This window comes from Saccopteryx bilineata, chromosome 2 (genome assembly GCF_036850765.1).
Source record: "Saccopteryx bilineata isolate mSacBil1 chromosome 2, mSacBil1_pri_phased_curated, whole genome shotgun sequence".
Lineage (NCBI taxonomy): Eukaryota > Metazoa > Chordata > Mammalia > Chiroptera > Emballonuridae > Saccopteryx > Saccopteryx bilineata.
This window is the reverse complement of record NC_089491.1, coordinates 46,880,730-46,905,632: the sequence shown is the minus strand read 5'-3', so window position 1 is coordinate 46,905,632 and position 24,903 is coordinate 46,880,730. Positions and strand designations below refer to the sequence as shown.

General features: G+C 40.1%; 1 protein-coding gene across 4 annotated transcripts in view; it reads right to left on the bottom strand.

The window, feature by feature from the left end:
• The window catches only part of TLE1 (TLE family member 1, transcriptional corepressor), a 90,668-nt gene that overhangs the window by 42,725 nt on the left and 23,040 nt on the right, over positions 1-24,903 (bottom strand). For 2 of the 4 annotated variants that reach the window (XM_066257024.1, XM_066257025.1), the window contains exons 5-8: positions 17,846-17,908; positions 16,120-16,224; positions 4,023-4,227; positions 3,272-3,288 (exon numbers count right to left, since the gene is read on the bottom strand). In XM_066257024.1, the coding sequence (XP_066113121.1) occupies positions 3,272-3,288; positions 4,023-4,227; positions 16,120-16,224; positions 17,846-17,908 (390 nt within the window). The remainder of the gene's footprint in view (positions 1-3,271; positions 3,289-4,022; positions 4,228-16,119; positions 16,225-17,845; positions 17,909-24,903) is intronic. The other 2 variants (XM_066257026.1, XM_066257029.1) reach the window with 1 other exon arrangement.

Genomic DNA, 24,903 nt, shown 5'->3' with positions numbered 1-24,903 from the left:
ACTTATGTTGTTAAAAGCAACAACCAAGTTTTGCGAATTAGACAAACACTAGTCAAGTCGTAATTTATAAACAACAGCCAAACAGCAAAATAAACTTTTTAAAAATTACTAGCTTTATCATTCATCCCTTTCAGAAACAAGAAACTTAAAAATAGTGTGAATGTTTTCACTCTGTTCTTAGTGCTTTGTTTCCTGGATTTTACATTAAAACAGGTTACATTATGGCTCACTTGTTTTCTTACCATAAACCCTTAAACTAGCAAACGGAATAATTTTGTCACTAAAAATAAACAAACATGACCTACCAACCAATTTTAGATTGACAGATAGAAATCCATACATACCCAAATTCCCTCTGGAGCTACGTAAGTTCCTACTTTTTGCACTTAATATAAATAATGTTTGTTCACTATAGAAAGAAGAGCAGAAAAATATAGGACTATAGACCAGTCTGGAATATTTCAGAACTCCTTAGTCTTATGGCACAGAAGTTCTCCGAGTTTGGTCCAAGAACCCGACGTTCTCAGAGACCCTTACATCTCTCTTTGAGGGCAAGCTCTCTTCCTGTACTTCAACCAAAACAATGTTTCACAACAGAAAGAATGCAGAAGGTGATGAGAATCCAGCTATCCTTTTTTAAACCAGACACTAAAGACATCTGCAAACGTATAAAACCACTCTTCCTACTATAAATTTTGTATTTTGGAAAAGTTATTTTTCATTAACAATACTAACACAAATTAAGTAGCTTTTTATCTGCTTAAGTGATATTAAAATGCTTTATTTCTAATCCAGAAAAATTTCAAAATATATAACCCACATCATCAAAAGTTCTTTGGGGTCATCAATAATTTTAATTTAAGGGTGTAAAGATGCTGAGACCATAAGGTTTGAAAAGTTCTGCCCTGTAGAACGAGCATTCCAGAGCAGTCAACTATCTGCCAAGTAAAATTTGATTTCATAATTCAAACTACTTTATTAAAGAGAGGAGTACTATAATATTTTAGGCACTAATAGTACACATCCTCTTATAACCCATTACTTCTCATATGCAATTTTATACAAAGTTTGAAGAGCTACTCAATTTTAATGTAACTGTAACAAAATGCCACTTACCTGGACAGGGAACATTTAATTCCTCTGTACAGATGCAATTCAATGTTTATGTTACAAACTAGCATAGTTTTCCCATTTTATATCATCCCCTAGAGTTTTCTATAATAATTAGCCAGGAAACACAGTACATATACTTATTCTGAAAATTATATGAATATTACAAAATATTGTGAAGTTAATATAAGAACTTAAAAAAATTTGATGTGAAAAAAATACACAAAGAACATTAACCATTTATTTTATATTGTTTTATAGACTGTTCTATGCGATGTATCCACATTTTGACTTGAACATTCACTGACTGCTAACTCAACATGCGGACTTAAACACAATCCGTGGCTGCCTGAAATTCAAGGTATTTTATCCTTCTTTAAGGATATAACTCACCATCCTTCTTCCATCCCACCCTCACTTCCACAATGAATTAGATTCTTGCTTACATTTTTCAGCCAAAAATACACCCAGGTTATTAGACACGTTCAGCAATATACAGAGGTATGAAAAAAGGCATGCAAACCTCTACTCATTCCTGCTGCTCACTGGCGTTTCAGAGAGGTACATACCATGCATGGTACCCCCTCCATAACTGCCTAGAACCTTTGCTGAAACGTCCGACAGTCCATCTTAAAAGGTATTACGGTCGTTATCCCTTTGGTTCCTTGAGGAAGGCCTTGTGATACGGGTGCCTACATAGCCCAAACTCCAGATGCATTTCCTGTATTAACGTACATGTCGTAAACTCAATCAGTATTTAGTGATCTAAGGTGAAACCCTAGTGCTGAAAATAAAAAGTTAAAGTCCCAAACCTTTACTTTACATGAGTTCAGTGAGTTAAAACACACAGCAGACTAAAGGACAGTGGTCCGTCTCCTAACATCTTCTGCTGTCTGTGTTCTCTGGTCCAGGTCAGGGCTTTTGATCTGACACTCTACTGAGTGAACAGGGCAGAAAAGACGGACACGGAAACAGCAAAGCCCAAGGTCACCCCTACGAACCAAAGTCAGTTTACTTAGGTGCGTACATTGCGAGGAGGATGTTTTATTCCCTACCTATATTTTTTTCTCCCCCAAACATGTTCCAGGGACAACTTAAGAGTACCTGGTTTTAAAACTAGCTACTCCACTTTTCACCATTATCCATTCTCCACAACACAACCTGGCACACAAAGTATTTAATATCTGCCTCGAAGACAATGTTTAAAGTCACCACTATTCCACACAGAAAAGGGAGGGAGGGATGTAAATGTTTCAGAATGAAAAGAATTACATATCTTCCTCCCAAACACATTAACAGAAATGTTATCAGAATGATTTAAATTCAGTATCCCATTTTCTTTTTAACCACAGTTAGATTTAAGATAGTCAAAATATTGCCATATTCAGAAAGAAAGAGGGGAAGGAAGGAGGCAAAGACTATAGGGCATTGTAGCTGAAAGGGGGCCAATTTCTAACTCTATGTGATCACAACATTTGAGGAATTCATTAGATACAGGCAGGCCCACAGCTAACTGGCGGGTATGTGTACAGATCAAATGTGCATTCTGTAAAATGGGTAAGATTTAGCCTGGTGAAAGGATGAGCTCTCCAAGCACAGAATCCCCCGTCAGAAGAATTTTCTTGTTTTTAAGAACTTAAGACATTCAGTTCTTTGGTCTAAAATAAATTTAGGTTCAGGTTCAGACTCCAAGGACAATTATGAAAAGAAAACCACATATGGAAACCTAGCAACCAAGATGTATTTGCAGAGGAGAATAAATGGTTTGGGTAGAAATAACACATTCTTAACCAATTTCACATATGGATTGTGACCTCTTGCCTATAATACTGATTTAAAACAAAAATGAATCCTCTTACAAACTACAGGCAACCTAGACTTAAAATGCAGTGGAAACATTTTTCAAATGGGTTTGGGCACCTACAAATCACAGCAAATAGCTCTGTCCCCAAATCACGTTGCTCTTATCTCATAAAAGTTTTGTTTAAAAAAAAGAAGGGGGTGGGGGAGATAGTGATATTTTTTTAAACAATAAACACCCTAGTCACTGAGAAAGGCAGGGAAGAATATGCTCAGCTGTGCGTGTGTTTAAAGAAAGGCGGCCTGGGATGCATTGCAGGAAGGGGGTGTGTTCATGTGCAGCAGGCGATAGAGTACTTACTGTGCCCGGTTCTCTGTCTGCTCCCGAGGTTACCAAGAAACGCACAGACATGCCCGTTCAGACACAGAGGCAAGAACAGAAATAAAAAAAAGGGGGGAATAATTAGAACACAAGCCCCAAACAGTTTTAAAAATGGCTTTTATTTATATAAGTCATTGCACATTCCTAATACAGTGATTTCCTGAAAATTACAGTATTTTGTAAACATAAGATTTACAGTTTAACCATACACAAAGTCTATTTTTTTATTTCTTGACAGAATAAATTACTTTTCTTCAAAAAATTAGTCAAGTGCAATTTTGCCCAATATTTAACGCATACTAGAATTAAAGCCTATGAAACTAAGTAGTAACAGATGCAATTATCAAGCCTCTCATTTGAACACATTCACTTTCAAATTTAACTTCTTATTTCGCCCCATTTAACAACATTACTTTCTTTGAAAATTACCCAATTAAGCAGTTAACAGTTTTCCATAATATTGTACAGGCCACTGGCATTAACTAGGCAGTTGCCAAGATGTCAAGATGCCTGCAATCTAAAGAGATGGAGAAATCTACAGATGCCCGCATTAAACCCTGAGAACTTCCAGGGTGAACTGTATGTCAGTGGCCAAAGCTTTGCGACAGTTCCTCTTAGCTCATTGTTTGCTCTCTGAATAGGTGGGGGCTCTCTTTAGCGGTGCACACAACTCTGCAGCACTGTCTGAGTGTGAGGACAAAGTCCTAATCTGGCTTGCCCGGCCTCTCACCTCTGTGGTGCTCTGCATCATGGTGCTTCTTGTCATCTTTTATTGCCAAGTGAGACTGCCCACTCAGAGCACTTGACAGCGCCAGAAGGCTGGCACTGCCGCCCAGGGGCGGGATTCCAGGAGGCTGAAGGCCCGACGGGTGAGGCGTTAGGGGCACTGGGGGTCCGTGGCCATGAGAAAGATGCTGAGCTTGCAACTGCTGCTGCTGTTGGTGGTGAGGGAGGAGGAGGAGGAGGAGGAAGAGGAGGAGGAGGAGGAGGTGGTTGTGGTGGTGGTGACGGTGGCAGCATCCAGGGAAAAGCAGACATGACATGAGAAGGTGGAGGAAAACAGAACAGGAGGGTGACACACACATGAAGGGAACAAAGAGGGATATGGGGGGAAAGAGAGGAAAAAGGTGATTAGCACTTTCAGTTCATCAAAAGCTTTTACCTGATAAGACACAATCTTCCCAAAGTATAATCCTTAGATCTACACTGTCGCTTTCTGGCATAATTCACCCCCTGGGAATGTAGCTGTGTATTATCATCAGCAAGCCTAAGTTAGTGAGCAACTTTAGTTCCACCTCTAAATGCTTCAAGGAATAAAATCCAGTGTGTCATTAAGTCTAAGATGCCACAGATTTAAGACTTCACCCTATTTCAGAGAGGTTAAAATTGGGGAAACACAGACATGCATCCTACAATACAGTAACTGAGTAGTCATCAGTTGTTAAGTGATTCCACTTCACCCCGACATTCCTGTAATTAACTTATCACAATGGTAAGATGAAACAAAACCAAAATATTATCTTTAATAAACAGAACTCAGAAAGGAAGAAGAACTAGCTTCTCTTATGCACACCCCACCCCCAAGCACTGTGTGTCCTTATTTCAGTCAGCCCTCACTGTGAGTAGGTAATGACCTCCACATTTCACAGATGGAACCAAGGCTCAAAAGCACTGAGAAAATTGAAGAGATTCTCCCAGCAGGTGGGAGGGAAATGGAGTCATTATAGGAATAACCCTTCCCACTGAACCAGTCACTGTGCCACGGCAGATAGAAGAGGCCTCAGAGAACCGTGCATGGGACAGTTGAAAGAAACCTTAGTTAAAGGGATAAACCTTTGTCTATCCCTCACTTTCTCTGAGCTCCATGCCCCAGACCCAGTCCAGTCCTTCCATGACCCAGAAAGGCCAACTACCTCGACAGAAAAACACTCTCACCAGTCCTGTGGGACTCCAAGTACAGTGACCCAAGTCCCCATTCCCAAATGCTGTTACTTCCATTGCTGAACGCATTCCAGAGATTATAAATTTCTTCACAGGAGAAAGTGTCATTGCTCTCATATTATAATTAAGAGCATGTTGTAGGAATGAAACAGTATCTAAGAAATGGCCCTTATACCATAAATATGGCCAAATTTCAGCTGTCCAACATCAAACCCATTTTTGATGAGACAGTAAAAACAATTAAAGCTCAATTTCTAAGGTGTAATGTTAGGAAATTCCTAAGATTCTGAATTGTGCTCACTTCCCTGGGACTCAATTACCCGTTTTATCTATTACCCCATCGTATACTGAATACATTAAACCTTCACACCAGGCCCTCAGTAACTTCCACCACTGTTCTATAATAGAATCCTGAACATGCCTCCTACCTTCAAGAGCAAGAGGAAACAGTACCTTAAAAGCTGAAATCAAACTGTACAATCATTTTACAGTAAATCGTCAATTACTGTCATTTTGAAAAAAAAAAAAAGTCTTTAGGAGACAAGGTTCTCTTTAAACTTCCATTCCTTCCAAAGAGAGCACAGTCCTAATTACAGAGAAACTGGAAAAGGGGGTGACGTCTGAAAGGACTGCAGTCACAGGATTCTTGGAAAGTATTTATAAACTACTCATTCGCCAACTGAGATCATAATAACAATTTCTTTACACATAAAATCACCTTCCTGTCATCCCAAAGACACTAATTCTTGCTCTGTCACCTTTTAAGAGCGTGGCGATAGCAAGACATAAAACTGAAGAGGCTGGCAGCAGCACCACGGTCCACTAGGCATGCTCATTAGCACTTAATTAGGAACTAGACACCTGCCATAAGAAATGTGCTGGGAGAAGGATGAGGACCAGGTCTGCCCGACTGGCAATTACTATCATTACGTGGAGAGTAAGAGCTCTGTCCGGCTGCTGGGAGGGAAACGCAGTGACGCGTACACAAGCAAGAGCAGCGGGGTAATTAAGCGCAGCACTGATTAAAAGAAGATGAGAGAGGCGATGCAGAGGGGAAGGCAGTTAACGACAGGGTGGAGGACACCAGCCAACCCGCCCCCCCGCACGTCCCCGCTCACCAAAATATCCAGATTCAAGTCACCATAAGATGACTTCAGAGGCTTGACTGTCAGAGAAAAGGCAGTATTTGGATACACAAGGGGGAAGTAGAAAAATGAACTAGAAAGTATTCTCTGGTATGTCATTGGAAAGGAAGGTTAGCTTCTATAATAAAGCGGCTTTGCCACAGCTGGGAAGTAGATCCACGTGGTTAAAGTCAACATTTAGACTAATAACTCAATGGAGATATCCAAGAGCCTAACTAACTGGCCAAGGGCAACTCCGCCTCTCCCCCACCTCTGCTCTAAGCTTTCCCCTTGAAGAAAGAGTTCACTGTCCGTTCATCATTCGAGGCAACTAGGTTCCTCTGTCCTTTACTTGGCCATCTTGAAAATGTCTGCTTTTTTTTTTTAGAAGCAAAATCTCATCAAAATGGAAGGCGTATGAGGTAGCTACAGGATGTAACAGCTATTGAAGATACTGTACACGCAGGAAATGACTATCACTGTCTCACATTTACTTCTTTATCCTGCCATGCAAAGTTCCCCGATATTTCTGTGGCCCCGATATTATCTGGCCTCAGCTCAGAACACACCTGAGGCAGGGAGGGTGGGCCTCCTGGCTCCCCTCTCACAGATGACAGAGTGGCTTGCCTTGGGGCTCAGAGCCAAAATGATGATTGCACAGCTTCTGTTCCCAAGAACAGCATTTCTCCCAGGACCGCAGCGGCCTAATCACGTTCACAAAGGACCTCATGTTTCTCTCCTTTCCCAGGTAATGTGAAGCTCAAAGGCATGCAATACAGCACACTTACCACTGGACATTTACCTGGATATAAACCTACCTGCACCATGCAGACTTAGCAGGAACAACTGCGAATTTGTTCCTAGGTTTGTGACTCCAGCGTGCCAACTCCCCAGTCCCCACTTTCCAATACCCTGTCCCTACATTTATCTGTAAAAGGAGGATATCATTGCTCTAGCTCTCTTCCAGGGACACTTACAAAGAAGAATACTGTAAAGTGCAAACAGAGAGAGCTCTGGCTTCTTTCAGAAAGATATCCTCTGCCAATTAAGGGAATTGACATGCATCAGTCCTCTGCAGACACAAACCTGAACATATCATCGGGAAACTGTAAATGTTTCTCACCATGACAGCAAAGAGTGGGAAAATTCAACCATCTATCCATATATTAGTTTAGTAAACTTTTATCTTAAATTAATGTTTATAGATTTATACTGCACAGAACACACAAGCAAAACAGTTAATAAAGCTATCGGAAAAGGCATAGTGGTTTTAGAAAAGAGCAATAGTGGTTTTTAGCAATACAGTTGGCTGCTCAAGCTATCAAGCTAGACCAGTGGGTTCTCAGAGCAATTCTACACCTCCCCTTACCCCATGTCCCAGGACATTGGCACCATCTAGAGCACTGTGGTTGTCACAACTGCAGGAGAAGGGAGAGAATGCTACTGGCATTTTAATGGGAAGAAGCTGAGAATATGGTTAAACATCCTACAATGCACAGGGCAGCCCCCCACCACAGAGAATTATCAAACCCAAAATGTTAACAGAGCTGAGATTAAGAAATTTTGGTCTAGATCTAAACTAGTACTCTGTCCCGTTCTAAGCTGGAATTCTGTCCCATTATGTTAGAATTCGGATTCTTGACAGCCCTGTCCCTTGACAGAAGCACTCAGTTGTTCCCTTCCCCTTTATTACTGAGTACTGGGGTCACAAATCCAAAAACAGAACGTCTATTTCTTAGAGCTGATGCCACTAACAATTTCAAAACAAAACAAAAGAAAACTTCCTGTTTTAAAAAAGTTTTAAATATGTGTGTACTGGTGCTCAAAGGTGATTATGGAAAGGCCTGGGGGTGGGGGTAAGGCGATGAATGCAGTAGCTCTTACCCAAACAATCTGAACAGGCTGAGAGGGAACAAGTCAAACACACACCAAACCCTGAGTTAATGATACCGAAAACCCACAAGAAATACAGTAACCTCATCCATGTCAAACAATGGCCACGCATTTAGAATTTTAATTCACCTTTTACCTAGTGCAGCCTGGGTCAATTACCTTACCATAATGAAACAGACTTTGCTGTTTACATTCAGAATTTTAAGGTCACAGTGCAGTGTTCCAACATTTTGTTTCTTATCCAGTTGGGGCACAGTGCTTCATCACCTCAGAGCTGTCTATACAACTGGAAAGACACTCAGAATGCAAGCGAAGGCCAATGCCCACCTCACCCTCATTAGATGCTAAGTTCCTTCTCACCAACCTCTGAATCAACTTGAATTTAATCCTGTTTATAACCTCAGAAAAAACTACGTCACACAGATCACAAAATGAACCCATCCAAAACTAAAACCATGCCCAAAACAGCATGTCTCAAAAGCGTGACAGTAAGTAGCATTTACAGCACTTGGTATTTAAACACTTTTAAAGTGGAGGTGGGGGGAATGTGAAAAGTAGCATTTGTTGACAGTTCTCTCCAAATCACTCTGACTTGATTTCTGCTATTTCCCTGCTCTTTAAAATACTCAGTTCTTATCTTGGAAAGTACAGCAAAAGAAAATTGGTATGCTACAGTAAACAAGCGGGAAAATGGGGAAGAGCTGCGTGACAACAGAAAACCAAGGACACCACTACAGACGTTATCTGAAAACCTCCCATTATCTGAATGGCCTCTTGCATGAAGAGGGGCAAGGGTGACAAACAGGAAGAAACTGCTTTCTGGGGCCAAGAAGTCTCAAGACATTTGAAGACAATTAAAAAACAAACAAAAAACAAACAGAAAAACCAATCCACTGAAAGGCCCGCCTCAGTGCAGCAGCACACAAAGAACAGCAGGCACAGTGAGGAAAAAATGATGACCTATATACAGACAGACACCAGGACCAAAGCCTCAAATTCTGAAAAGGATTTGAACTCATACTCTTTCTGCATTTCAGTTAATCCACACAGGCCAACTCAGCCTGCACCATCACTGACGTCCTCGTCCAAAATGCTCTCAGTGACCATTACAGAGGGGACCGTGACCAGAAGAATCCTGGGACTTCAGGCCTAAATTACAGTAAGTTTTAAAATGTCTTGTTTATTTAGGCAGATTCAGTTCTAAAACCACTGAAGGTTTTAATGAAAAAAAATGCTCAACATCATTAGCCACCAGTGACGTGCAAATCAACACCACAAATGAGATTCAGCACTTCACAACCACAAGGGAGACAAGAATAAAAAAGATGGACAGGTGTTGAAGAAGATGTAGAAAAATTGGAATTCTCATCCAATACTTTGGAAAACAGTCTGGCCATTGCTCAAAAAGTTAAAACCCAGAGTTATCATATGCCCCAGAAACTCCACTCCTGGGTACAGACCCAAGAGAAAACATGTCCACACAAACACACGCACACAAATGCTTGCAGCAGCATTATTCATAATAATCAAAAGGTAGAAATAACCTAAATGCTCATCAACTTATGAGTTGGATCAAAAAATATGGTATACTGATGCAATGGAATAGTACTTCATCTATTAGAAGGACTGCAGTACATGCTACAAAATGAGTCAACTCTGAAAACATTATGCCATGTGAAAGAAGCCAGACACAAAAGGGCACACACTATACAACTGCATTTACATGAAATGTTCAGAATAGACAAACCCAGAGACAGGAAGACTTATGGCTGTAGAGGCTGAGTGGAGGCAGGACAAGAGGAGTGACTGCTAACAGGGATATAGGATTTCTTTCTGTAGTGCTGCAAATGTCCTAGAATTAGGTAATGGTGCTGCTTTAAAAGGATGGGTTTTATAGCATGTAAATTATAAGTAATTTTTAAAAACACAGATATAAAATGGGGTGCTCTTTCTACACTGAAAGAGATAAAATAGTATGTTTTTTCCCAAGGAATCAACTACAAATCATAAAAAAAAATATGTGGGATATTAAAAAGTAAACAATGTTTCAACAAGTTTTCTAATAACTAAAAATCACTCCAAATACTCAGAAAAACCTAGGCATTAAAGCCAAACACCCTGAATTTGTTGGAGATACTTAGCTGTATTCTCAGTAAAAACCTAACTTTAACCAAAGGAGAAGTAAGGTGCATAAAAGACTTCTTTGCAATACTGCTCATTCCCTTTGGAAAATTAATAAAAGGGCTGGACCACTGGAATTTAAGTGGAGGGTAGTAATACAAGTTCGTAGAGCTCAAAGATCCATGTGTGTTGTAGCCATTTCGTTTTCTCTTCTTGGTAGCAGGCTATGTGTTCTTCTCCTAGGGCGAATTTGTTTTATAAAGAAATTTACAGCTGGGTTACCAATGGGTTTTCCAGGGATTAACTGCATACTCCTAAGAATAAGAGGCTAACCTCATCCTCTTAAACTTCACACACTACAATCCTATAGACAGCTGACAGCTACAGCCAGAGGAGAAAAATAATCCAACATTTTGCTAATCCTTAAACCAATCATCTCATGCAACAATGGGAGCCCTTTAGGTCCACAACTCAATCTCTTAAAGACAGAAAGGCTCCTGCTACAGACTTATCAGGAGTTTGTACTCACAGCCACCCCCTACACAAACAGTCAGAGATCACAAAATATCCTACACTTATTTTATATTATGTTGTTTTAGAGTGAAGAGTATTACAAGTTTACCTCTGAAGTAGGAATATACAAATCTGACCAATAAATGGAGCTCCAAACCTGAGCCCCATAGGCTTTGACAGAAGTTAAATTCATGAAAAATGTCACATTATGTCTGAATAAATGAGAAAAATGACAAAGTTACCTACATTAACCTCAAATTTGAGTTCCTAAAGTTCAACAACTGCCATAAGAAACTGCTAAGTTTTCTTATATCCACAGCTGGCACAGAGGCAGCTATCAGAAGGTTGGCATTTCATGGCTTGGGAAGGACAACCCCCACTGGTCATCTGGACAGCTCTCCTTTCAATTCTATCACAATGACCCTGCCGCCTCCCAGTGCCCACAGAGGCCTTGTTTCTCCCCTCTTTTCGTTGAATGAGGAAGCCAATGACGCCTTGTCCTCCCATTTTTGCTTCTCAATTCTCTCTCCATCTGTTCCTAAAATTTAATTTTATCCCTTTGGTTTTGAACTTTAAGTTTGTTCATCAAAAGTTAAATGGCAGTGCTTTGCACTCCTCTGTCCTTATTAAAAGTCATTCATGCATGACAACATAATGGCAGAAGCGGAGCATCTGGCCTGGTCTAATCTCAAACACTGGCATCCATGTAACCACTAAACAAGACAAAGAAGGAGGAGACCTGCTGTTCCAAACAGCCACGCCTCGCAGGGGGTTGGGCTAACTGGATCCATAGATCTGCTACAGACACAGAAACCAGGCTGACAAACTGCAGTTCAGGGAGTCAGGGCCACGGGCTGGGTGAAGGCTGCCAACCAGGGCCCTATCCCCACCAAAGCCAGACACACTAGATGATGGTACTATCCATATCCATCTACAGATAGGACATTGATTGAGATGAACTGACCGCATGAGATCACAAAGCTAGAGAGAGTCCTATTGAAGTCCATCTGATCCTAGGCCTATGCCTTGTCCCAGGTTGCATGCATGATACAAATATTCCTAGAAAAATGAACACAAAGCACCATAACGTTGGGCAGCAGACACTTGGCTTAAAAAAAAAAGATATATAATCAAGTAACTGGTGTCTTTAAAAAAGAAAACCACAGGCTCCAGCTGGGTAGCTCACAGTTGGTTAGTCATCTCAACATGCCAAGGTTGTGGGTTCAATCCCCGGTCAGGGCATGTACAAAAACAACCAAAGATGGCATGAATAAGTGGACAAGCCAATATTTCTCTCTCTTTCTCCCCCTTCCTTCTTCTCCCTCCAAGAAAAAAAAAAAATCAATTAAAAAAAAAGAAAACCATGCTCCATTACTTTTTAATCAAAAGCCAACCATGTTTCTTGAGGGGGTGGAGGAATACAGGCTGAGAAGGAAGACAAGGGGACTTCCTGGGGTGATGGAAACCGCACCCCAAGGAGTGTGGTTACCGGTGCATGCACCAAAGCAGTCAAACTGTATGTGTGAAATCTGTGCATTTCACCACATATAAATTACACCTCAAGGAAAAAAAACAACAGAAGACCCATAAACCTGTGTGTGCAGATTTCTATCTATATGATATCTACTAATCATGTCATATTCACCAGATTAAAAGATAACACTAGTTATTTGGAATCCCAATTGCAACTAAAATTAATTCTTTAGTATCAGAGCAGGTAGGAGAAAGCTCTTAGTTTCAAACTCCCCAATACAGTGGGGAGTGATCTTGAAGAGTGTGTTCGGGTAGCCATTAACTGTCCCACGAATAGTGTTACATCCTTTTTACTAACCTATTTTGTTTTACGCATTTTTAACAGAATTCCAAATTTAAAAAAATCTTTGAGAGATGCTGCTTAAAATGTGGAGACTATCATATTTAAAAAGAAAAACAAAACAAAACAAAACAAGAAAACCCTGGCTAGATAGCTTGTTTAGTTAGAGATTTGTCCCTAAGCAGCACAGGTTGCTGGTTCGATTCCTGGTTAGGGCACATACATACAAGCACAGATCTATGTCTCTTTCTCTCTAAAATCAATCAATCAATAATAATAATAATAATAATAAAAGAAAAGAAAGAAAAAAATCACGGTCTCAAATGATTAAGTTCCCTTTGTACAATGAACTTCTTTCTAAGGAGTTGTATGTCAAAACAAACCCTGTGCCTATTAAGATCTCTAAATTATTAAATACACTTTCTATTGTTATAAGAACATAACATGTTTAATAGTAAAAGAGCTTATGAAAAAAAATATTCAAAAAGTAGAACTGCAGTTATTATTCTGCCAGTTATCAATTTTGCTATCAGTGAAAGCTATCAAAAATGTCTAACAAAAATATTTCAATAATTTCCCCATATATCAACTATCTAAGAAACTTTTTTTCTTACCTACCGGTAGTAATTTAAAGTTGAAGGCAGATGCTGGGGTGGAAAAGATTTAAAATTCAGTTTTTCCATCAGATAGAAAAACAAGTTTTCTATGCCAGTGAGAAATGAGCACCATTAATTCACTCTACAGGGGTAGAAAAAATATACCCTCTCTCTTCCTCTTTGAAAAGCATCTCCAGTCCCAGGACACAAACTGAGTTTGCCTAGAAGCTTGGTGTCCTTGAGAATATTTAACTTTCTCCAGGTTTGCTAAAGAGAAATATCTCTAGCCCTGTCAAGCAAGCAGTGAGCTCCTTGATTGTACCTTCAAGGGAATGAGAATGTTTCGGCTCATTTGCATTTTAAAGGGTACTCTTTCATGATCTTTCACACTTGTAATAGATGTCTAAACCCTTAAATTACTATTTCTTTTCTTAGCCTGAAAGTCGATGCAGACGAAGAGCATGGCCTCTCCCATTGTTCTTTACCCTAAGTCGGTCCCTGAACAATACTGACAGCTGCTATCAAACCAGGCTGCATTTACTCCACGCACAGCTGCTGCTTGTAGGAACAGACAGACTCCCGGAGCCTCCTCCCCTCTAGGGAGACAGGTTGACACACTGCATGTTCAATGAAGGGGTTCAAAGGTCCACTGAATTGTCAACCCAATTTTATGCTACTTCGATTTTCCAGGACGCACTCAATTCCTTTCAAGCAAAAATCAAGCATATGCCAGAGCATGAAACTTATGGCTTGGGATAGTTATTGATCACTACAAACTTTAAAAGAGCCTGCTGACATAAATTAATATACTGATTCAAAAATTGCAAGTATAAAACTGCACATGCCAGTATTCCAAAGACATGCAATTGGCGTCAAGTCTTGTGTGGAGCCCAATTCACTGATTTGGGTTATTGTTGCTAGCTAGCAGAGCTAATCTGCCTTTCTAATCTCAACAGCATGTTTCCTGGACTAAAGCCATTCATAAAATTAGCGATTCATCTGCCCTTCTAAAATGACCAGCTATTTTTTATTTTCTGATTCCACTCAAAATGAGTATTACCTATAAACATCTGGTTAATACAATTTCCTCCTTTCTCATGTAGTGGACTGGCAGTGCCTTTGAATTTAAAAATACAAGTTTTACCATCAAGAAAGGTATGTAAAAATTTAGAGCCTATCAGAAGACAAACATGTTCCCCCAACTTTAACTGGGTACTTGAGAGCTGCTTTGCATATGTTTTCCTTTAATCAAAACTGGGCTCTTCCATCCTCATTCATTAGGTTTAAAAAATTCTGTGCTCAAGCTACAAGTACAATTTGCTATTAGTCTTTGCTAATCAAACATGGTACATACAAAAGTACCAGTGAATATTTGATTTGATCTCTAAAATAAAGCAATTCATTACACAAGAAAAGGGTACAGAAGGCAGCAGACAAATGCAGATGTAATTGTGTTTTTTGTTGAATGTGATTAGAGAGCCCACTAAGTAACAGTCAAAAACGTGATACTAAAGGGGAAGAAATGCAGAGCGTGGACCTGGGAGGAGAAGGGGAGAATTGTTTATGCAGTGCTAAGCTGTCAAGTGTAATAAAGCAGCTTGAATAAAATTTAAGCTGAAAATCCACTGAAGCTCCCCATTTCAGGGAGGAAAAAGCTATTAAAAGGAAATGAAGGTCACCCTCCCAGTTTATTTCACCTAATTGACTGCCAATAGCTTACCACAGGCTACCCGACTGCAGATCTGCAATTGAGAAACTGATGAAAGGAGAGTTTTCAAGCTGAGGCTCATTCTTTAATCCTCCTTGGCTCTTATGTTTTTTCTCCACCTCCAGTTGGGATGTAATTTTAAACCCTGATGGATTAACTGGTTCCATTGTCTGTGGCCGTCATTGGACTATGGCACTCTTAATCCGTACAGCAGCATGTCTAATTATCATTACAAAGTGTCTGAGGGAACTATAAAGACCAGCAGGGCATCTTCTCACAAGCAATTAACATAAATTGATAAATGAGTGATTTGAAGCTGCTCAAGGCACTCACATATGAATAAAATCAGAAAGGATGGTCCCTTGTTTCAGCTACTTCTTTCACTCTATCTGGAAGGGCAGAAAACCTGAGAACCATCCTGGATCCTGAAGAGGGGGGAGATGAACTCAAGCAGGGGATGGACAGCAGGGTTCACCTGCTCATTAATGCAGAGCAAATGACTTGTGATTGACAACCCGTCGCCAGCAAGGAGCACTAACTGAGCTCAATGTAGGCGAGCAGCACCCTGGTGAAAGGCTAGAGGGCACCAGGGCAGACAATTATCACTTCTTCAACAGCAAGAGTGTTCCTTTATTGACGTGCCACTTAAAACTTCATAAAAGAGGCACAAGAAAGAGAAGACCAAGCAGTTATATAGGTTCCAATAGCCTAAGAAAGCAAAGGGCAAAAGCAAAGATAACTAAATGAAATGGTCATTATGAGATGTACTTGGTGATCTAATGTTACAGGATCGAATAAGCAAAAAAGTTTAAAACTCGAACTCAAAGCTTTTTTTTTAACCTGACTATTGCAGCAAAGGTGATCTAAGTGTCACAAGAGAAACAATATTTCTTTTCGCATTAAAAAATAGAGTTTTCTTCTCCTCCTAAAACTGTTTCTTTTATCAACTCCCTTATGCTAATCTCCCTTCCCCCAAACACCTCAGCATACCTGAAGCCCCATCCCCATCCCTGTCCCCTCCTTATCAAAGAGGTCAACATTAAGCTACACAATACTTTATATACTGATATATAGACTAGCCATCAAATTAATAAGAAATGAAAGCTGGTTATACACACTGTAGGAGGTAGACCTGGTAGGCCACGTACCCCGATGATGGCATTCAACTCTGCCATGGTCACCTGTTTGGCACGTTCAACAGCCTGCGCCACCTGTTGTTGATGCTTTGAAAACAAGGAGAAGAAAGTGTTAGCAACACATCCAAGAACTTTACTGTACCTTCCAATGATAACAACAAAAAGACAAATACCACTTGCAATGCAGACTAGAGCATAATATGAACCTCTATGCGGTTTCTTGAGCACACATTACTTGACAGAAGACATGTAGAAGGAAAACAGAATGGTGCTTTGCTTATTTCTAACCAACACCAGTGACTGCTTAACTTCAATAGAAAAATTGGGCTTGGAATGGTCGAGTCAAAAAGAACATCAGAAAAGCAGTGACCTGAGGCTTCAGAAAATAACTATTTTAGGATCTGGCAGATCACCCTGGTTTGCAGAAGGGGTTCTGATAAGTTTGAGCAGGTGAAGTTTACAGCTTAAAATGTAAACATTAAATCTTCTATCACTTCTCTGATCAACAAACCTCAACCCACAAATAGTTTTTGTAAACTCTGGGAATTCCTCTTCTTCTTTAACTTTTAGATATTTCACCCTCCACAAGGGGAAGAAAACCCCCGGGGCTCCCAACTCTCAGTTTGCAGGCTAGACATACCTCTGCCCACCTCCTAACTTTAATCACAAATAAAAACAAAGACACACCTATGCTCTGGGAGGCATGAGATGACTACAGTAGAGGCCAGGATTACGAAAGTCTAACAAACAACATGATTCAAAAGGCCAACAAATCTAAACTGTAACATCAAGTAAATGTCATGCTACAATAGCAGAGACGGCATTATGCGGCATGGAGCAGTAGATGCCAACTAGAACAGACACCCTGTATTATAGCTCCAGTCCAATCAGCTTTTTACTGTCAAGATATATGCATCCTGTACACACTGAAAAGTGTTTAGCATGTATAAACGTGTGTCCAAAAGTAAGGTAAACTTTGAGGCCAAACTAAAATGTACCGGTTTTGAGTCAATCTCATAGATAACTCATATAAAGAGCTTCTCCCTCTCAAAATATTCCAGTTAAATGTCTGTGGCTTTGTAACTTAATAAAATGGCTTATATATGTATATTACCCCGTAAGCTAAAGAAACATGAACACTCATTTCATTCTTAAGAGGATTAGCATCCACTCCCCTCCACAGACAGCATTTTAAAACTTCAGTATAAGAAAAGCTCTTTAGATAAAGAACACTTGGATATAGTGATGGAAAATGATTTAAGTTTGAGTGATGGGCACACAACACAATCAACAGTTTAAATGCCATAGAAATGTTTGCCTGAAACCTATGTACTCTTATTGATCAATGTCACCCCATTAAATTTAATTTTATAAATGAATTTTTGAAAAATTTAAATAAAAAACCACTTGAACTCATCAGTAGCTATTAAGCTTACACTCCTCCTCAAAGAAAAGCTTTAAAATGTTTGATAATCATCTTGCAGTTTTCCAAGAAAAATGTTAATTTGAGGTTGAACTATTGCTACCACTTCTACAGTGTGCCCTCAGATCTGTCAGATGGAATAGCAGGGGGTTTACACACCACAGCTGTAACAGATGTTCTTCACACTTGTTCCTTGTGATAAAATTAACATCTTAAAGCTAGCAGCTAATTTGCAAACAGAGAAGCAACATAATTGCACTTTAACAGCTGAACAGTTTTACTTACTTCCTGAGACAGAAATGGGATGACTTGTGCACAAATCGTATTCAATCTCTTGGCGATTTCAGTCTATAAAGACAAAGCCATATAAATGTTTAGTACACTTCATAATCAGTTAAGAAAGATAAAGCTTCATACCTAACACTTTAGCCCTTCACTACCTCACTCTTGAGGGCATAAAACTGCTTTCCCAGGCTACCTTACCAATATTTATCTTGAGATAAACAGTAGATATTAATCCCACTTACAAAAGAAGACATAACTGCATGCTTTATTGGTCACTTAAATACGAGATAATGAGCAGTTTAATTGAACTGGAAAATCTACATGGTTTAAGGCTATATAGTCATTTAACCTGGTGATGGCAAATCCCTTCGTATACTTATTCAATCATGGCGTACCATGACACATTTATATGTAGTTAGAGCAAGTTCATTCGAATTGGTGTCAGAAACCGGGAGAACAGAAGCACCACTAAAGCAGCCTACTTTTCCAGATAAGTTCTAGAGTAAGAGCAGAAGAAAGAAGGCCACTGACCTCTTCTGTCCACTTGTTCCAATTCTTTTTTGCACAACTGAAATAGTATTTTAATATAAGTAGCTTTCACTAAGTCTCAAATTTTCAAATAAGCCAAGAAAACAAGGTTGAAACAGAATTCAAGTTCAGAGGGGCAGTTGAGATGCTCTATCTATCAAGTTTCACCACAATTCAGCATCACATGAAGACCTAAGCTGAATATAACAAAATGTGTCTGTACTGAGTGTCTGCAGCTCGGGCTGTTCTCAAGAAAGTAGAAAAGTCTCTGCTCAGCTCCAAGTCCACATGCTCCTTCTGCTACAAGGGATAGACTGGCAAGGGAGGTAACAAATGGTGCTCTGCTTCTAGCAAAGGGTAGCATCCACCTGCCTGTCTTATCCTCCAACACTCTTCAGCAAGGCAAAGCAGCTCCACCTTCCTAATTCTGAAGAACCAGTTCCGCCTTATAATAGAAAAAAAATCATCTAAAAAGAGCCCCAGTGTAGACCTTATGTCATCATTTTTAATGCCGCATCTGTTAGTGAATTAGGTAATGAAAAGGATCACATCACATGCAGAAGAAAATTATGAAGCACAAAGCCATGCCCTTGAGAAACAGAGAATGGAATAAATAAGATAAAGTAGAAACCTCAGAAACCATATAATCAAGAATATAAAAAAAGAGCTGTCTTTTGTCCTCTAAGAAGATTCCAGTTAACTGAGCAGCAGGCCTTTGGGTTGATGGGATTGGATTTGGGCCAACCCAACTCAGTTTTCCCTGACCACCAATAAGAGAGGATTCTAGCCCAAGCCTTGAAAGAAATGTAGTTTCAGAAGAGGAAATGACAGCTGTAGAGAGCAAGCCCATAACCTTGCTTTCCCCAGCAGCGCAAACAGATACATGGAGAAAGGGTGCAGCTGTATCAGGTGCAGAAGCAGAACTGGGCAGCTCCACCCAATTCATCCAAACAGCCACTGTTCAAGCTAACTCAAGGTCACAGCTCTCCTCGAAAGCACCAGAAGGCTTCCCTTTCTCTTTCAACAGGGTTGTGCACTATGTACCTGGGTATGTGTAAAGGAGTAGGGATACCCTTCATGGACCCTTAGGTCCTTGCCCCACCTCCTCCCCGCCCCTCCCTCCCTACCATACAGTGTCCTGCACTTTCCCTTTTTCCAAAATTCTCAATTAAGGTTTCCCAATCTTAAAAATGATCAATGCTCACTTTAAACACATACAGATGTATATGTATAAATGTAAAAGAAAATTAAAATAACTCTAGGTCTACCACTGGTGATTCTGGGAAGCATCATTTGAAGCACGCACATGCCCAGAGTGGAGAGATACTTTTATACCAAGGGGCCCCAGCATATATACTGCCTTTCTACCATTTGCTGTTATGGTTGTACTTTCTTGACCTTGATGAAGTTTCTTTTGGTTTATGAAAAGATGATCTCTTTAATTAATAATAATATGTGTTATTACACAGAGTAGCTTTAATGTAGAACTAATTTTAATTGTCAGGGGACACTAAAGACCTGGTCTGAATAAAATGAACTTTAACAATGTTAGTTGTTAAAAACAAAACAAAAGAAGTACCAATTAAAGCATAAATGATATAAACTGGGTTAGAGTAGGTAAGACAGAAACAGGAGGAAGAAGGTTAAAGATCAAAGCGCAAACTGATGAAGAAACATCAAAAGCCATCCCACATGTCCTGGGAATTCTAAGGAACCGGTCTGGAGGAGAAATGGAAATGAGAACACAGAGGAGGACCTTTCTCTCAGCGGCACCCCGCCCCTACTAGGTCTGTAAATCCTAATCTTAAACTATCCTCTCACAGGAGAGCTTGATTTCAAAAGCAAGGAAGCCTAAATTCAAGTGTCACCTTTGGTTTACTCAGAAATTCTCTGAGCTGCGCTGGCTTCTCTGTAGAACAGTCCTTACCTCCGGGCAGAGTGAGAATGACACCTGTTTCCCTGGCAGTGAGTTCTAAAACCACCGCAGGAGGGTTTCATAAGTATTTTTCCCAGCCCTTAAAAAAATCTAAAAAGCAGCATAAAAACCGACAGTACTTCTTAAGTATTATCTCTTGCTTCAATGCAAGACCTTTAACTGAACACAAATTAACAAGTAGGATTTTCCACCCCTGCTTCTATTCTATCCCTGACCACAGAGTTTGCAAGCAGGTTAAACTGGATATTTGACCCTGCTTAAGCAAGTATTATGAAAGTTCTGTAAGCTTTTCAGACTACCTTATACCTCTTCCAAATAAAATCCTATGAAAAAAAACTGCAGGCTAACTGTATTTCCCACCTGGAAATCATTTTCCTGATGAAAGCTGAAGATGTATTCAGAAACTGCTAACAGTCATAAATGCTTATTAATAAACTTTGCCTATGCCTGTATTTCTGGCATCATGGAAGGCAACAACATTAAGTCAGAGTTCAAGAGCTATGCCCAAACCAGATTTGCATGGAACTACTGTGTCCAGAAACATAACCAGCTGGTAAAGGCCCCACTATCAAGCCTTACTATCATGAATAGCCTCCAACCACTGAGGTAACAGGAAGCAGGTGTCCAAATTATCTGTTCAGAACCATCTTTTCTTCTCCTTGACAATGCCAAATCCCCTCACTGATTTGTTTATGAAAATAAGAGTTGGTCCTCATAATCCAAAAACTTGGGTTTGTATATCTGCAAACCAATACTAGGTACCCTTAAGTCACTTCAAACGCTTGGCCCAGGTTTCTTATTACCAGTCTACTTACTTCAGTGTTTCATCAGAATCAAGTAAACTAATATATAAACTACAACTGGACTATTTTAAAGAGCTATTGTCTTAACCCAATCCTTCAAGGCCCACCTCATATCCGCTTGGACGCTGCCTTTCCCCTCATAACACCAGAAAACAAGCTGCTCTCCTCTTCACCCTTCAAGATCCTCCACAGCCAAAGTACACTAAGTCAAAAGGTTTAAAATCACATCTTATATGAGAGAGAGAGAGAGAGAGAGAGAGAGAGAGAGAGAGAGAGCCATCACCTTGCTGTTCCACTTAGTTGTGTACTCACTGATTACTTCTCATATGTGCCCTGACCAAAAATCAAACCAGTGACCTCGGCACTCCAGGATGACACTCTATCCACTGAGCAACCAGGCCAAGCCCTCCATGCAGATTCTTAACAATTTCCAGCATACAAGTCGTCTCCACACAAGACGAGAAGCATGAGAACAAGACTCCTACCAAACACTTTGATACAGCTCCTCACTGCACCCTCTGCTACCAACACTGCCAACGGTCAACATGCTTTTAAGGAATGGTTCACTGACTAAAACTGAATTCCGATGCACCTTGAGGCAACCAGGTAAACTATTATTAAACAGAGTTAGAATAAGGCTGTGGTTACAGTAACACATCATATCTTATATTAAAAAACAAAATTCAACTGAATAAATCTAAAGAGCTAATTGGCTTTATTCAATGAGTCACAAATCAGACAGCATCCAATCTAGCAAATAGAAAGGCACTACAAAGAGCTGTCTAAAAGGAAAGATGTTTAAAGGCAGAAAGGGGGTGGAAAAAGAAATTATTCGTGAAAAACTGTTTTAGGTAAGGTTGACCACCTAAGGGGAATGGAAGGGGTCAGTTGGATTACCTCACTACTGCTGCTGACCAGGTTAAATGGTTAAAGGTTACATTCTTGCGAAAGGCTAAAAACTGCAATTCAATTAGGTATTAAGTCTTGGTTTGCCAATATGGAGCTTAGCACAAGCAACTCCATTTTGGACCTGTTGTTTCTTTTTAACAGAAGGTATAAGACTCACATATATATTTTTTAAGATTGTTTACCAATTTTAGAGAGAGAGGAAGGAGGAGAAAGACGGAGTGAGATCATAGTTGCCTCACTCTAGCTGTTCCCTGATTGCTTCTCATATGTGCCCCGACCGGGCAAGTCCGGGGGTTTCGAGCATGAATTCCGCGTTTCAGGTGGTCGCTCTACCCACTTTGCCACCACAGATCAGGCAACATTCACATATTTTAACTACATTAAATACGGTCAAATACCTCAAAGGCCAGCTTTTGAACCAAACCCTGGTGTATTTTGCAGGGCACTTAAACTGAAGACATGTTCTGGGTATCTGAACTTAAGTTTTAGGATTTTATGATTCCTAAAAGCTCGACTCTCCACCTTTTTCTACTCCTTACATCTAGTCTAATTACAAGACTGAAGAGGCCGCTCCCCAGTGTCTGCTCACTTCTCCACAACAGAGTAATGTATAATGAACATTGTTTAAAGTTCAAATCAGGGTGAGGACTGCTTAAGCATAATTGCCCATGGTCTCAAAGCAATCTAATGGCACTTTGACCAAAGTTAGCTTAAGGAGGGGAAACTCCATCACCATTAAATTTCAAATTGATAGATCATAAAAAATGTTGCATATGTATGCTGAGGGCTGACAAACTGATTTTTTGGTTTCAATGAACCAAAGAAAATAATATGAAAATAAAACACATAAAAGAAAATAAATAGCCCTGGCCAAACAGCTCAGTTGGTTAGAGCATCGTTCCGAAGCACAGAGGTTGCTGGTTCGGTCCCCAGTCAGGACACATATAGGAACAGATCAATGTTCCTGTCTCTCTTGCTCTCTCTCTTCCTCTACTAAAATCAATAAAATAAACATAAAGAAAATAAAATAAATAGATGACATCTAAATCCCTTCTGACTAGAAGTTCCTGAGTTTGTGAAAAGAGATTAAATACAGAACAATACAAAATGCAAATTTGGTTGTAAGGTGGATCATTCTGTACCAGTTAGTTTACTTAAAGTAATTAATAAAATTCAACAACGATGCATCCTCTGGGAAACTGAAATAATCGAAACATTACTGATGACGAGCGCATTGGTAGTCGTCTTGGAAAGCAACTGGCAGTGTGTTGTAAGAGCATGAAATTATTCAAACTCTTTGGTAAGGCTTCCCACAGCTAAGAATTTATCCTAAGGAAAATAGTTCAAATGAAAAGCATTCCATGCATGAAGCTGTTCACTGCGGCAATAGTTTCAAAGCAAAAGAGAGAGTGGGGGAAAAAACAAAAATAAAAATAGGTAACAGCGGTTCAACACATCACAACTATCTGAAGAGTTTCTGAAAAACTTAACATTTATCCCCCTGAGAAATCAGTTGTCTAACACTGGGAGAACAGTTAAATACACTGCATCAGCCCAAAGGCAAGGCAAGGAACCATTCAAGTCATACTTATGATAATGATGCTTAAATGGCCAACACATTTACTAGATGAAGCAGGAGAACAAAGATATGATGGTTAGTGGGCCTGTGTTTTTTAACAACATATGCATGTGGCCAAGTACTGTTATACCCAAAATAAAACCGGTGATTATGCTGGGGGGTAGGGTTACTAGTAATTTTTTTTTTTATTCCAGTGACCTTGTGAGTACCACCCTTGATTTACTGTCTAAACGTATTATTAAACTGTAAAAGGGGATAAATGGGTGGCCAGGCCTACCACACCTGTGACTGACAGTGGCACTAAGTCACAACACTGCTGGCAAACCCTGAAACCATCTGGGAGCTCGGCCCTCTTACAATTCTCCAATCACACAGCGAAACCGAGGCCTAAAGGAAATGATTTGCCCAGGATCATAAAGCAAGATTAGAAGCCACACTCTTTGCCCAGTCATTCCTTGAGGAAGTGGGAAACTGGGGCATTCGATCAGAAGTAAAGGTGGTAACTTTAGCCTTGTTTTGCAAAGCAACACAGCCTGAACAGTACTGCAATAGCACAAGGCCCAGGCCATGTCATCTCTCAGCCAACACGGGTACGAGAAGCAGCGCCATTCTGGCAATGACGGGGCACTTTACCCTTGCTGCCCTGGCATAAATGCTTTGCAAAGCAGAGTAGGCATTTTACAAAGGATCTCAGTTATAACTGTGAACCTTAGATAAGCAAGTCACAGCCAAACTTCACTTTAGTCCTCTCCTCAGGCAGAGTTAGTGTATGTGCCCTGATATCAACTGGCCCATCAGTAGGGCAAAATCTACAAAAACATATCTACAACTACATGTTGGTTTGTGAAGATGATATCTGACATACCTAGAGAAAATTCAAGATGCCTGAATAAAAAACACATGCCCCAAATAACGTATGCAAAACACTGCAAATACTCTTCTAACACACTGCTCCCCTGTGGGGGTGGGGGTGGGCGTGGCCTAGAGACCTCCCTTCAGAACATCTAACACTCACCAGACTTACTATCTCTCACCATAGCGCCTCATTTACCTTAAATTCTAATGCATCAGAGTAGCTTTCTGTTTAATGTATAATTAAGTCAATAAAATGACTAATCTTATTTTGGAGAAATCCAAATGAAAAGAACTCGGGGTATCATTAAATCAAGGTTGTAATGCCATTGTGAGTGATCCTAAATATAAGAGTGCTCTGGAGTCACCTAAAGACTTGCTGACACATGGTGGTGATGTCCCATTCCCAGAGGTTCTGCGACAGGAAGTCTGGGGCCTCAGCACCTGCATT